Source organism: Rhinoderma darwinii, chromosome 11 (genome assembly GCF_050947455.1).
Source record: "Rhinoderma darwinii isolate aRhiDar2 chromosome 11, aRhiDar2.hap1, whole genome shotgun sequence".
NCBI lineage: Eukaryota > Metazoa > Chordata > Amphibia > Anura > Rhinodermatidae > Rhinoderma > Rhinoderma darwinii.
This window is the reverse complement of record NC_134697.1, coordinates 76,186,601-76,201,531: the sequence shown is the minus strand read 5'-3', so window position 1 is coordinate 76,201,531 and position 14,931 is coordinate 76,186,601. Positions and strand designations below refer to the sequence as shown.

Genomic DNA, 14,931 nt, shown 5'->3' with positions numbered 1-14,931 from the left:
TGGCGGATGTTAAGGGCTTCATTTTAATAAACATAGATCAGTTTCTGTTAACAAATGATTTTTTTTATGAATCCCATTAGACCTTATTTTTATAAAGATATATCAAATAACATGCACTTTCTTTTCTCTTATGTCATGGCAAATCATGTTATGTCAAATTATTCTCGTAATGCAGTGATATGTTCGCTTCTTCTGATCTGCTTGGGTTATGCTGTCCATAAACTGCCAGATGTCTCATTGACCACTGGTGAAAAAGCGATCTGTCCTCAGAACTCACAATTGGGGTTTACTCCATTTTCAGTGAGAATAGCAATTTGCTCTGAATAAACCTTTACCAACATAAAATGTTGAGCAACAAAACGTTGTTCCTCTGAAAGCTTGAAGAATCCTTTGAAATAGAGTTCTATAGCTTGAATATCTTTCCTTCAGGACATTTTAGCTTTTTAGTCCATTGTTTAATGGTAATGTTCCTAAGTAAATATAAAATGTAGACTTTGTTGTTTACAGGGTGACTCTGGAGGGCCTCTTGTTTGTCAGAATGGAAGAGAAAGATGGGAAGTCCATGGTATAGTCAGCTTTGGACCCATTGGTTGCACAGTGGAGAATAAACCAAGTGTCTTCACAAGGATTTCGACATATATTCCTTGGATTGAGGCAACAAGAATTCGTGATTTCTTTCTACACTAATAGTAGGCGAAGAAGCGAAAAAGTTGGGAATCTATTCAAATCTTGGATTGTTAAAGGGATTTATGCTTATTCTTCATAGCAGGGATTTAGTCTAATCACATGACACACCTCGTGTGTGTGAACCATCTTCAGCAATGTTAGAGTTGTGTGCGATATAGAAGATACTTGTAGAAAGAAGTGAAGGGTCATTTCAGATGTGAAGTTCAGTGTTCCGTCTTCTAGAAGGTTTAGAGTTCTAGAATTGTCTGAATCTAAAGACTACTTGAACCCTACCTAGTTATTAATGCTAAAGAGTTCATGTTACCACTAACCCCGCTAACTAAAGTGGTTGTCATTGTGGTTTATTGTTCCGGTAAAAAAAGTAATGTCAATGTCTACACCAATTATATACATTGAATACATAAATACTAAATAGTACTAACATTTTGCCGACTTTAAATACATTTTTGCTGGCGTCATAGTGTTCATTATTCCCATGTATTCTCATAATCTAGTATTTACACAGCACCAACATTTCACGTAGCACTCGTTAGTTTTGTAAATGTCATTTTCGGGAGCGTTCACTTTAGAAATCATCATGAAATCTTATTTTAACCATGTCTATTTATGTGCACAAATGATACCACATCTGAAGGTCTATAAAATATGACATAACAATTAACATTAAGTAACTTTCATTGAAAAGGCAGTTAATAATATCTTGGTTTTTTTAGAGTGCTGTTAAAAAATATAAATAATAACATAATCACATATTATTTCAAATATAGATAAAACCAACATATTTGGACCTGGAGAGTTGAGCCTGTACAAATGCCTTAACTATTAATTAATGACTGTTATTTCTACTATTTACTCTTTATGAGTAAAATAAACTCGCTCTCTATGAAGGAAAGAAGGTCACATCCTTCTCAGTAGAGCTGATTAGTCGATGATGTATAAAGAACATCAGTCATGTATTTGGATCTTAGGGTCTGAAGTTCTAGCAAGGAAATGGATAGTATTAGTTTTTCCTCTAACATAATATAATCACCTTTATATGTTACTATTTTTAAAGAGAAAATAGAAATGGAATGGAAAGTGAGAATTTAATTTTAAAAAATGTTCTTCCTGGATAGTTTATTCAACATCATAGCTATATTCTTGCTCACATACACACAGCTCTAAGGTGCTCGGAGAATAGTCAATGTCGAACTGGGGTTCCTTGGGCCTACAAGAGGAGATGATTCTGAGAGCCCACCCCCCGATCTATAAAGAACATGTACATGTCCACTTGTCATTTCATCATAGTCCTTGTTGTTATCATTGTACACACAGGACATATCATCAATAAGTTCTAATAGGTAATTTGTGATTCATCTCATAAGAAATAGACCCTAGTGGCAAGTGATTGTCTCCAAAGAGCTCCAAATGGGGTTATCTTCTGCTGGACTTTTATGGACCATTATTGTGTTAGAGGCTGGGGCCACTGGAGGATACTCTGGTTTTCTGGTGGGCCAGTCCGACCCTGAGCATTGTTACCTATTTATAACACATATTCATTCAAGCCGTAATCCCAATATATTTCATATAACAGCTGTATCAACAACACTGCATAACATGTTTGTTTCATAATGGGCCGTGTACTGAATCAGAGCTGAGCAACCTTTGAGTTGGAGCCCAATTCTAACATATTTCTGGCATGTTTTTGACCCTAAACAATGTCCTACTAATGGCCGTGTGGTGAATATTACACATAAGGGGGTGTCTAATTTGAACATGTGCTTGAAGCGACTATTGGCTCTGGCTAAAACAAGGGGGTCACTTTAATAAAACTCCCCCCTCTAATAAAAGGGCATATGTAAGGGGATTGTTTGAACTAGATGACACCTTAAATAACAAATTGTATGGACAAACAAATATTGCTTTTCATTTCTTTTACAATACTACAATCAGCTGTTTTTCTTAAACTTATTATAGGTCTCTATGTATCCTAGACTTCTCAATGTGGTTGAAATGCACTTGTATACAGAATGCACAGTCTCCAGAACATATTTCATGTGATACCTATACCAGTGCTAATCATCAATACTTACATGTATCTATGTATGCTTTCTTATCATTTATGCTTTATGAAGATTGCAGTTTATTCATGCTAGTATATTTTTCTATATTATTCTATACTGAAAAAAATATGTATTCAATTAAAAAAAACTATTCAGAGCTAACACATAAAAGTAGCTGAGCCTTTTTTTTTTTTAAACGTTCATTCTTACTATTGGATTGTGGTAATTCAGGCTTAATAAAATAATATAAGCATAACTAGTATTTTCTGAGTTTTTGTTTTATGAATCCTTTAAGCTTTGAATGATGCGACCAAGGGTATTCAGATACTATACATGCAGCCCTTGTTGGCAGCTATAAGATCAATGGATAGAGCGAGCCCAGCACAGGTTTGCCACATCCCTCAGTGCTCACGCTCTCCCTATATGAGAACTGTAATGTTAGAATACGTAGCTGGAGCTGGCCCAAGTGTAACAAGAGGTTAAAGCAGAGGTAGCAATTGTCACGTCTATGGGTATGTGGACCCACTAGGCCGCTCTGCCGTAGCAGAGTAGCAGCTGGCCAAACAACAGTCGATAATAGTCTTAAGGACAAGAGTACCTGGATAGAAGGTTAGGCAGACGTTTGATGTCGCAGTCGTTTGATGTAGCAGTCATTTGATGTACATAGCAGACACGTGGCACAGATGACACTTGGCACAGATGACACTCTCGACTCCGACACTAGACTTCGCACTGGAACAAACACAGTTACTGGATACGGGAACACGGGATACAGGATACAACTAAGGGACCATTTGCAATAACGAACATGGGCAGACACAACAACGCTCAGCAAAGGAGGAAGAGGGCAGAGTCCTTTTTATACAGCAGGGTGAGTAGGGATTGGATAGGGAGCTTTTTGTAGGTGCGCGCGCTGGTCCGTTAATGTCTGGGACGAGCGTGCACCCTAATCAGTGCAGGAGAACAGAGCGGCCGCTTGTGCTGGCATCTCCGAGGAGGGAGACGCCGGCTGGAGCACATCGTTCTGCGGTCACTGGTGGGTAAGTGATGCCGGCAGTCTGCGACCGCAACCGTAATAGCATTATAGCCCTGATGCCTAGGGGGCCACAGAGGCCCCATTGTCACACAAAAATAAACTAGTATTAGAAATCACACATGAAAGCTGGGTGCCCTGTTACAAATTTTGCATTGGGGTTGAGGAGCTTCCAGTCATACCTCTGTCTTGTACATAGGTTGGAAAGGGGGGGGGGGTGAAATACGACCACTTAGAGTGGTTGCCTAGGAATCGCCTCAGCTGACAAAGGTGACTATATTGGATCTACACACAATTCTTATACTACAGAAGTGCTGGAAATGTGCATGGAAGATGGCCACTGGCCTCTAATACTGTATTAAAAAAGTATTTTTAGTGTGGCATGTGATACGGTAGACCGAGGGACCAGAAAGTCTTCTGCCGGATATTGACACAAACATTTGGTGTCATAAAAGGTTGAAGGACAACAGCAACTCTCTGTTTCTTTGCGATTAACTCAATCGCCCCCGAGGAATAATCCAAAAGTAGAGCAGGACAGCCAGTTGCCTTCATATTTCAAAATGTAATAGCATTAATATTAATAATAAAAAACCGAAATATATATATATATCGCGTTCCAAATTATTATGCAAATGTTATTTTTCGCTGATTTTCCTAAATAGTCGATGCAAATGACAGTCCGTATAATCTTCAAGCCATCAACCGTTGGTGTATAATGAAAATTGTATTGAACAAATCTCCTAATGATAACAGATTTTTTTTTTAGAAGTAAAAAACTCAAAATGCACTGTTTCAAATTATTATGCACAACAGAGATCAAAGCATTTTAAAGGTTGTAAAGAGACTAAAATGGTCATTTGTTGAATTTGCAGCATCAGGAGGTCATATTTATAGAAATCAAAAGCTCTTTCAATCCAAAAAAACTTAGCAGGCCAAGTTACATGTTAACATAGGACCCCTTCTTTGATATCACCTTCACAATTCTTGCATCCATTGAATTTGTGAGTATTTGGACAGTTTCTGCTTGAATATCTTTGCAGGATGTCAGAATCGCCTCCCAGAGCTTCTGTTTTGATGTGAACGGCCTCCCACCCTCATAGATATTTTGCTTGAGGATGCTCCAAAGGTTCCCAATAGGGTTGAGGTCAGGGGAACATGGGGGCCACACCATGAGTTTCTCTCCTTATATGCCCATAGCAGCCAATAACACAGAGGTATTCTTTGCAGCATGAGATGGTGCATTGTCATGCATGAAGATAATTTTGCTACGGAAGGCACGGTTCTTCTTTTTGTACCACGGAAGAAAGTGGTCAGTCATAAACTCTACGTACTTTGCAGCAGTCATTTTCACACCGTCAGGGACCCTAAAGGGGCCTACCAGCTCTCTCCCCATGATTCGAGCCCAAAACATGACTCTGCCACCTCCTTGCTGACGTCACAGCCTTGTTGGGACATGGTGGCCATTCACCAACCATGCACTACTCCATCCATCTGGACCATCCAGGGTTGCACGACACTCATCAGTAAACAACACGGTTTGAAAATTAGTCTTCATGTATTTCTGAGCCCACTGCAACCGTTTCTGCTTGTGAGCATTGTTTAGGGGTGATGGAATAATAGCTTTATGCACACTTGCAAACCTCTGGAGGATCCTACACCTTGAGGTTTGCGGGACTCCAGAGGCACCAGCGGCTTCAAATACCTGTTTGCTGCTTTGCAATGGAATTTTAGCAGCTGCTCTCCTAATCCTATTAATTTGTCTGGCAGAAACCTTCCTCATTATGCCTTTATTTGAACGAACCCATCTGTGCTCTGAATCAGCCACAAATCTTTTCACAGTACGATGATCACGCTTACGTTTTCTTGAAATATCCAATGTTTTCATACCTTGTCCAAGGTATTGCACTATTTCACGCTTTTTGGCAGCAGAGAGATCCTTTTTCTTTCCCATATTGCTTGAAACCTGTGGCCTGCATAATAATGTGGAACGTCCTTCTTAAGTAGTTTTCCTTTGATTGGGCACACCTGGCAAACTAATTATCACAGGTGTCTGAGATTGATTACAATGATCCAAAGAGCCCTAAGACACAATACCATCCATGAGTTTAATTGAAAAACTAATAATTAAATGTTTATGACACTTAAATCCAATGTGCATAATAATTTGGAACATGGTGTATGTATATACCTCACTATTGTAAGTAGATTTAGCAGTCATGCATATTTATTTATCTGTAGTGCTTAGGTAACATTAGTGTTTGCAGAGTGCTGTCGCCATTTTTGTATATTGTATTGCCTTGCAGTCTTAGTATATATATACCAGTCCTCCATTAATTAGAATATCATCAAAGAGTTCATTTATTTCAGTAATTTAATTCAAAAAGGGAAACTCATATATTATATAGATTCATTACACACAGAGGGATCTATTTCCAGCTTTTTTTCTTTTAATGTTGATGATTATGGCTAAGAGATAATGAAAACCCAAAATTTAGTGTCTCAGAAAATTAGAATATTATATAAGCCCAATTTCAAAAATGATTTTTAATACCGAAATGTTGGCCTACTGAAAAGTATGTACAATATCTGCCCTCAATACTTGGTCAGGGCTCCTTGCATGAATTACTGCATCAACGCGGCATGGCATGGGGGTGATCAGCCTGTGGCACTGCTGAGGTGTTATCAATGCGGTGTGGCATGGAGGCGATCAGCCTGTGACACTGCTGAGGTGTTATCAATGCGGCGTGGCATGGAGGCGATCAGCCTGTGGCACTGCTGAGGTGTTATCAATGCAGCGTGGCATGGAGGCGATCAGCCTGTGGCACTGCTGAGGTGTTATCAATGCGGCGTGGCATGGGGGTGATCAGCCTGTGGCACTGCTGAGGTGTTATCAATGCGGTGTGGCATGGAGGCGATCAGCCTGTGACACTGCTGAGGTGTTATCAATGCGGCGTGGCATGGAGGCGATCAGCCTGTGGCACTGCTGAGGTGTTATCAATGCGGCGTGGCATGGAGGTGATCAGCCTGTGGCACTGCTGAGGTGTTATCAATGCGGCGTGGCATGGAGGTGATCAGCCTGTGGCACTGCTGAGGTGTTATCAATGCGGAGTGGCCTGGAGGCGATCAGCCTGTGCACTGCTGAGGTGTTATCAATGCGGCGTGGCATGGGGGCGATCAGCCTGTGGCACTGCTGAGGTGTTATCAATGCGGCATGGCATGGAGGCGATCAGCCTGTGGCACTGCTGAGGTGTTATCAATGAGGCGTGGCATGGAGGTGATCAGCCTGTGGCACTGCTGAGGTGTTATCAATGCGGCGTGGCATGGAGGTGATCAGCCTGTGGCACTGCTGAGGTGTTATCAATGCGGCGTGGCATGGAGGTGATCAGCCTGTGGCACTGCTGAGGTGTTATCAATGCGGCGTGGCATGGAGGTGATCAGCCTGTGGCACTGCTGAGGTGTTATCAATGGTGCGTGGCATGGAGGCGATCAGCCTGTGGCACTGCTGAGGTGTTATCAATGCGGAGTGGCATGGAGGCGATCAACCTGTGCACTGCTGAGGTGTTATCAATGCGGAGTGGCATGGGGGCGATCAGCCTGTGGCACTGCTGAGGTGTTATCAATGCGGCGTGGCATGGAGGCGATCAGCCTGTGGCACTGCTGAGGTGTTATCAATGCGGCGTGGCATGGAGGCGATCAGCCTGTGACACCTCTGAGGTGTTATCAATGCGGCGTGGCATGGAGGCGATCAGCCTGTGGCACTACTGAGGTGTTATCAATGCGGCGTGGCATGGAGGTGATCAGCCTGTGGCACTGCTAAGGTGTTATCAATGTGGTGTGGCATGGGGGCGATCAGCCTGTGGCACTGCTGAGGTGTTATCAATGCGGCATGGCATGGAGTCGATCAGCCTGTGGCACTGCTGAGGTGTTATCAATGCGGCATGGCATGGAGGTGATCAGCCTGTGGCGCTGCTGAGGTGTTATCAATGCGGCATGGCGGCGATCAGCCTGTGGCACTGCTGAGGTGTTATCAATGCGGCGTGGCATGGAGATGATCAGCCTGTGGCACTGCTGAGGTGTTATCAATGCGGCGTGGCATGGCGGCGATCAGCCTATGGCACTGCTGAGGTGTTATCAATGAGGCGTGGCATGGAGGCGATCAGCCTGTGGCACTGCTGAGGTGTTATCAATGCGGCATGGCATGGAGGCGATCAGCCTGTGGCACTGCTGAGGTGTTATCAATGCGGCATGGCATGGGGGCGATCAGCCTGTGGCACTGCTGAGGTGTTATCAATGCAGCGTGGCATGGAGGCGATCAGCCTGTGGCACTGCTGAGGTGTTATCAATGCGGCGTGGCATGGGGGTGATCAGCCTGTGGCACTGCTGAGGTGTTATCAATGCGGTGTGGCATGGAGGCGATCAGCCTGTGACACTGCTGAGGTGTTATCAATGCGGCGTGGCATGGAGGCGATCAGCCTGTGGCACTGCTGAGGTGTTATCAATGCGGCGTGGCATGGAGGTGATCAGCCTGTGGCACTGCTGAGGTGTTATCAATGCGGCGTGGCATGGAGGTGATCAGCCTGTGGCACTGCTGAGGTGTTATCAATGCGGAGTGGCCTGGAGGCGATCAGCCTGTGCACTGCTGAGGTGTTATCAATGCGGCGTGGCATGGGGGCGATCAGCCTGTGGCACTGCTGAGGTGTTATCAATGCGGCATGGCATGGAGGCGATCAGCCTGTGGCACTGCTGAGGTGTTATCAATGAGGCGTGGCATGGAGGTGATCAGCCTGTGGCACTGCTGAGGTGTTATCAATGCGGCGTGGCATGGAGGTGATCAGCCTGTGGCACTGCTGAGGTGTTATCAATGCGGCGTGGCATGGAGGTGATCAGCCTGTGGCACTGCTGAGGTGTTATCAATGCGGCGTGGCATGGAGGTGATCAGCCTGTGGCACTGCTGAGGTGTTATCAATGGTGCGTGGCATGGAGGCGATCAGCCTGTGGCACTGCTGAGGTGTTATCAATGCGGAGTGGCATGGAGGCGATCAACCTGTGCACTGCTGAGGTGTTATCAATGCGGAGTGGCATGGGGGCGATCAGCCTGTGGCACTGCTGAGGTGTTATCAATGCGGCGTGGCATGGAGGCGATCAGCCTGTGGCACTGCTGAGGTGTTATCAATGCGGCGTGGCATGGAGGCGATCAGCCTGTGACACCTCTGAGGTGTTATCAATGCGGCGTGGCATGGAGGCGATCAGCCTGTGGCACTACTGAGGTGTTATCAATGCGGCGTGGCATGGAGGTGATCAGCCTGTGGCACTGCTAAGGTGTTATCAATGTGGTGTGGCATGGGGGCGATCAGCCTGTGGCACTGCTGAGGTGTTATCAATGCGGCATGGCATGGAGTCGATCAGCCTGTGGCACTGCTGAGGTGTTATCAATGCGGCATGGCATGGAGGTGATCAGCCTGTGGCGCTGCTGAGGTGTTATCAATGCGGCATGGCGGCGATCAGCCTGTGGCACTGCTGAGGTGTTATCAATGCGGCGTGGCATGGAGATGATCAGCCTGTGGCACTGCTGAGGTGTTATCAATGCGGCGTGGCATGGCGGCGATCAGCCTGTGGCACTGCTGAGGTGTTATCAATGAGGCGTGGCATGGAGGCGATCAGCCTGTGGCACTGCTGAGGTGTTATCAATGCGGCATGGCATGGAGGCGATCAGCCTGTGGCACTGCTGAGGTGTTATCAATGCGGCATGGCATGGGGGCGATCAGCCTGTGGCACTGCTGAGGTGTTATCAATGCGGCATGGCATGGAGGCGATCAGCCTGTGGCACTGCTGAGGTGTTATCAATGCGGCATGGCATGGAGGTGATCAGCCTGTGGCACTGCTGAGGTGTTATCAATGCGGCGTGGCATGGCGGCGATCAGCCTGTGGCACTGCTGAGGTGTTATCAATGCGGCGTGGCATGGAGGCGATCAGCCTGTGGCACTGCTGAGGTGTTATCAATGAGGCGTGGCATGGAGGCGATCAGCAGATTTTACATGCATTTTTTAAGCTAAAACCAGAATTAGATCTAGGAGAGCAGACCTATAAGGCCTTCCTTTGTATATTTCTTCTGTTTAGGTTCCGTTCCTGGTTTTGGCTTAAAAAATACATGCAAAAGCTGCAGCAAATCTGCACTGTGTGAACAAGGCCTTACAATTGCTTTCAGGTATGCCATTTGCCATTGGCAGTTATAATACATTGCACTAAATAAGAATTGCAATGTATTATGACAGCGATAAGGCAGTTGAACCTTGAAGGCCCCGGTGGGACAAAAAAGTTTTAAAACAATGTAAAAAAAGAAAAGTTTCATAAATTTTTTTTTACCGACAGTGGTAGAAAAATCCCCAATTTCTAGCGACTGTTCAGGAATTTACAGACAGTTGGCAACCTGCGCAGGATGTAGTAATATATTGCTTATCCTCACACATGTATGTGATATTGCGAGGAGGGGTTAGGCCCTGTTCACACTGAGTTTTTTTACACGTTTTTTGGCGCGGAAACCGCTCCGCAAAACTCGTGAAAAACTGCCCGATGCTAGGAGTCCCTGCCTCGCTGCGGGACAACTGTCCTGTACTGTAATCATGTTTTCAGTACGAGACAGTAGTTCCATGGAGAGGCAGGGACTCCTAGCGTCGTACATCACTATGATGCTAGGAGCCCGGCTCCCTGCACTGTGTTCGGTCCGGGACTTGCGGCCAAAATACGTTCCGTCCATTACGTACGTAGTGACCTCGTGTGAATCCAGCATTAGGCCGGATTCACACAAGCATGTGCCTTTTGCGCACACAAAAGACGCTGCCTTTTGCCTGTGCAAAAGGCACTTGACAGCTCCGTGTGGCAGCATCATATGATGCGTGGTTTTCGCGCAGCCGCCATCATTATGACACTCCATTTGGATGTTTGTAAACAGAAAAGCACGAGGTGTTTTTCTGTTTTCATTCATCCTTTTCACAGCTGTTGCGCGAATCACGCGCGTCGCACGGAAGTGCTTCCGTGTGACATGCGTGGTTTTTACGCACCCATTGACTTCAATGGGTGCGTGATGCGCGAAAAACGCCCAAAGAACGGACATGTCGTGACTGCACGGCCCCATAGACTAATATAGGTCCTTGCGACGTGCGTGAAAATCACGCGCGTTGCACGGACGTATATCCCGTTCGTATGAATAAGCCCTTAAACTACTGTAGGTGCCACGTTTGACAATTGCCGTTCCCACATAACTGACCGCAGCCCAACATCGCTGCCGAAACCTCTACACACAAATTATAGCCTGCTGTTACATTTCTTCCAACCACTAGGAGGCAGCACTGCATCACCAAGAATCAATACTATTTCTAAGCTAACAATTTAATCTCTTCTCGCGAGGTTTCCGCCCTCTCTTTCTTTTCTTCTCCCGGCGTACGTACGTACAGTACGGGTAGCTTGACACCGGGTCTCGGCCCCTGGGTTGGATTGTCACAAAACTGGAAGATCTGCGTGTCGCTGACACCACGCGGTGAGTGAGATCTCCACCGAGTTTTGGTGTGTGAGTGTGACCTATTGCTGGCGTTATCTGGGTCATTGTGTGCCCTACCGTTCAGGATGAGAACTGCGCATGCGTGCCAGCTCTCTCTGTAGGGGGTGCGCTGAGGGGGTCTGTGAGTAACGACTGGATGTGTGTTCCGGATATTACATAAGATCTGTTATCGATATTGAGTGGTGTTAACCCCTTAATGACAGCTACGTTTTTTGCATTTCAGCTGCCATTACTTTTTTATTCTTTTTTCATTGACGTGTCTGTATGAGAATTTTTTTTATTTATTTTTTTAGCGCAGTTTGGGGTTTACATATAAATTACTGTGTTTTTTTGTTGTTTATATAGGAAAAAAAAAGCTATTTTTCTGCATTCCCTTTTAAAAATTTTTTACACTATCTAACCTAATAAATTAATTTCTCAGGTTATTACGGTCGTGGAGATAACTAATATGTGTATTTATTTTTTTTCTACATTTGGTATTCACAATAAAATGCATTTTATACTAAATCTTTTATTTTGCAAACTTTTTGATGTTTTTATTAAAAAAAATTCCCATATAGGGATTTTTTTTACTTCAAATGTATTGACGTGCTGTTGTATGCTAATCCATTACACTGTCACTATGACCCAGGCTGATGTACGGGTAACACATAGTGCGCCATAGCCGCAGGCAAACTGAACAGACAGCCCCGGGGTCCTTTCTAGGTTCCCAGGGCTGACAGCAGAGGGATTCCCCGGCGTTTGATCGCATCACCAGGAAACCTGGTGACTTCATTGAAAGAGGGGAGTCCCCTTTGAACATGTGGCGGTCTGGGACAGCGGTGGCCAAAGGGTTAAACATTTGGGCTCGGAGGTTCCTCTGATCCCGGGCATACTCAGGTTTCTCTAAGGGTAAGGCAACACGGAGCGGCCCTGGCATGGTCACGACGCGGCCAACAACCGGCAGGCAGTATGTTAGGCGCTGCTGTCAAATACCTTGTTAAGGGGTATTCTGGTTACAACAAGTTACCCCCTATCCAGAGGGTAAGGGGTAACTTGCTCATCAGTAGGTGTCTGACAGCTCGGACCCCCTCCGTTTACAAGAACTCCTGCCGCTCCATTCAGTCTCTATGGCAGCGCCGGAAAAAGCCAAACACTACACTCAGCTATCTCCGGCGCTGCCATAGAGAATGAATGGAGCGACAGTGCGTGTTAGCGACCTGCCGCTCAGTTCAAACTTGGAGTTCGGGCAACTTCGGGCTCCCCGTTCTCGTTGGATATCCACCGATCAGCAAGTTACCCCTTGCCCTACGGATAGGGGGTAACTTGTGACCTGCAAAATCATGTGGCTATAAAACGTGCGGCCACTAACAGGCTGTTTTGACCGTGTCCGGGCCGCTCCGTGTGGCCTTACCCGTGGGGCAGGAGCTGTTCGTAACCGCTCCTGCTCAGAGAATGAACGCTCATTTTCCCCTTCTACAGTCCTATCAAAAGACGTTGCTGTAGACTGAGGACCTGCACCGCCCGCCCGCCGCCAATAAAGAGTTACTATTGTCACCTTTGTTGTCACTAGATGTGCTGTAGTCATGAAAGTCACAGATTTAGCTTTTACAATCCGGCGATCACTGTACTTTTCTAAACCATTCAGCAACTACTGGGAGTACTAGGGGGAATTACTCTCCCTCCATTGTAGTAAACCCGCATGCACCTAAGGGTATGTTCACACGCAGTGGTTTCAGACGTAATTCAGACATTTTACGCCTCAAATTACGCCTGAAAAAAACGCCCCTAATACGCCTACAAACATCTGCCCACTGCTTTCAATGGGAATGACAATGTTCTGTTCCCACGAGCCTTTATTTTAGGCGTCGCTGTCAAAATACGGCGCATAAAATGACGGCTCGTCAAAAGAAGTGCAGGACATTTCTTGGGACGTTTTTGGAGGAGTTTTTCATTCAATCCATTAAAAGACAGCTCCAAAAACGGCCGTAAAAAACGCGAGTTGTTAAAAAAAACGTCTGAAAATCAGGAGCTGTTTTCGCCTGATAACAGCGCTGTATTTTCAGACGTTTCTGGCCACTGCGTGTGAACATAGCCTTAGGCCTCATGCACACTACCGTGTTTGGTCTATGATATACGGACCGTGTTGCTACATTTCCCGGACCGGACACAGTGCAGGGAGCTGGGCTCCTAGCATCATAGTTATGTATCATAGTTATGTATGATGATGGGAGTCACTGGCTCCCCTCGGAAATACTGTCCCACACTAATCATGTTTTTAGTACGGAACAATATTTCCGCAGCGAGGCAGTGACCCCTAGCATCGCACATAACTATGATGCGAGGAGCCCGGCTCCCTGCAGTGTGTTCGGTCCCAGGAATGCGGCTGACATACGGACCGTATATCACGGACCAAACGCGGTCGTGTGCCTCATGCATATTATTGGACACAATTTTCTATTTTCTCACCCCAATTCCAATAAAATATATGGAAAAGCTGTGAGGTCAACATGCTCAATGGTGCAGTGTTTACAGCAAGGCCTTAATGTGTATATCCGTGGGGTTCAGAGAGATGGTGAAACGTTTGTTCGGCCGTACTGAAACCATTGGCATCGGATCAGTCACCATTAAAATCAATGGTGATGCAAATGGAAACCTATGGTTTCCCTTTGTGTCAGTCAGGGCTCCGTTCCGTCGGCACGGTGTCCTGACGCAGATGTGAATGAAGCCTAAGGCTGGCATTAGAGATAGTACTGTGGTAAACCATAAAACATGGCCGCCTCTATATAGCAACACTTTATATGGAAATATACATACAAATTACCCTTCAGTAAACTGAGATGTAGTTATACTTTTATAAGGAAACAAGCTCTTGTCAGCATCACCTGACTCTTGATAAAAATATCTTAGGCTGGGTTCACACGGAGTATTTTGCCGAGTTTTTTGACGTGGAAACCGCGTCGCAAAACTCTGCAAAAACGGCCCGAAAATGCCTCCCATTGATTTCAATGGGAGGCGTCGGCGTCTTTTTCCCGTGAGCAGTAAAACTGCCTCGCGGGAAAAAGAAGCGACATGCCCTATCTTCAGGCATTTCCGCCTCTGACCTCCCATTGACTTAAATGGGAGGCAGAGAAAGCGTATTTCGCGGGGTTTTATGCCCGCGGCGCTCAATGGCCGCGGGCGAAAAACGCAGCGAAAAACTCTGAAAATCGGCGTGCAGGGAGAGGAAAATCTGCCTCAAACTTCCAAACGGAATTTTGAGGCAGATATTCCTCCTGCAAAATACTCTGTGTGAACATAGACTTATATGGACCTGCAATACGTGCCGCTGGCAGGCGTTGTCCGCAAAACAGCTTTATATTGCGTCCTAAACAAGACTGGACAAATAACCGATGCACCTAGAAAATTGTTTTGGATATTTATATATATGAATGTGTTTACAGCAAGGCCTTTAAAAAAAAATTACAAAAAAAGAAAACTCAGTGTGAACTGACCCTTAGATTGAGCTCACATGACACAGATTATCTAACGCTGGTTTTACCAGTGTGAACTCATTTTTGCAACTAAATCTAGTTATTTATGTTTCTTTGATGTAAAATTTATTGCATATGTAAGTTTTGCATTGTGTCAAATAA

General features: G+C 45.4%; 2 protein-coding genes across 2 annotated transcripts in view; both read left to right on the top strand.

The window, feature by feature from the left end:
- LOC142663957 (elastase-1-like) overlaps positions 1-866 on the top strand; it is a 34,891-nt gene extending 34,025 nt beyond the window's left edge. Inside the window, exon 6 of the mRNA XM_075842811.1 lies at positions 508-866. Within this exon, the coding sequence (XP_075698926.1) occupies positions 508-687 (180 nt within the window). The 3' untranslated portion in view covers positions 688-866. The remainder of the gene's footprint in view (positions 1-507) is intronic.
- A 10,344-nt stretch (positions 867-11,210) lies between these two features.
- The window catches only part of NCOA4 (nuclear receptor coactivator 4), a 32,169-nt gene continuing 28,448 nt past the window's right edge, over positions 11,211-14,931 (top strand). Inside the window, exon 1 of the mRNA XM_075841764.1 lies at positions 11,211-11,296. The gene's annotated coding sequence lies outside the window, so the exon portion shown is untranslated. The remainder of the gene's footprint in view (positions 11,297-14,931) is intronic.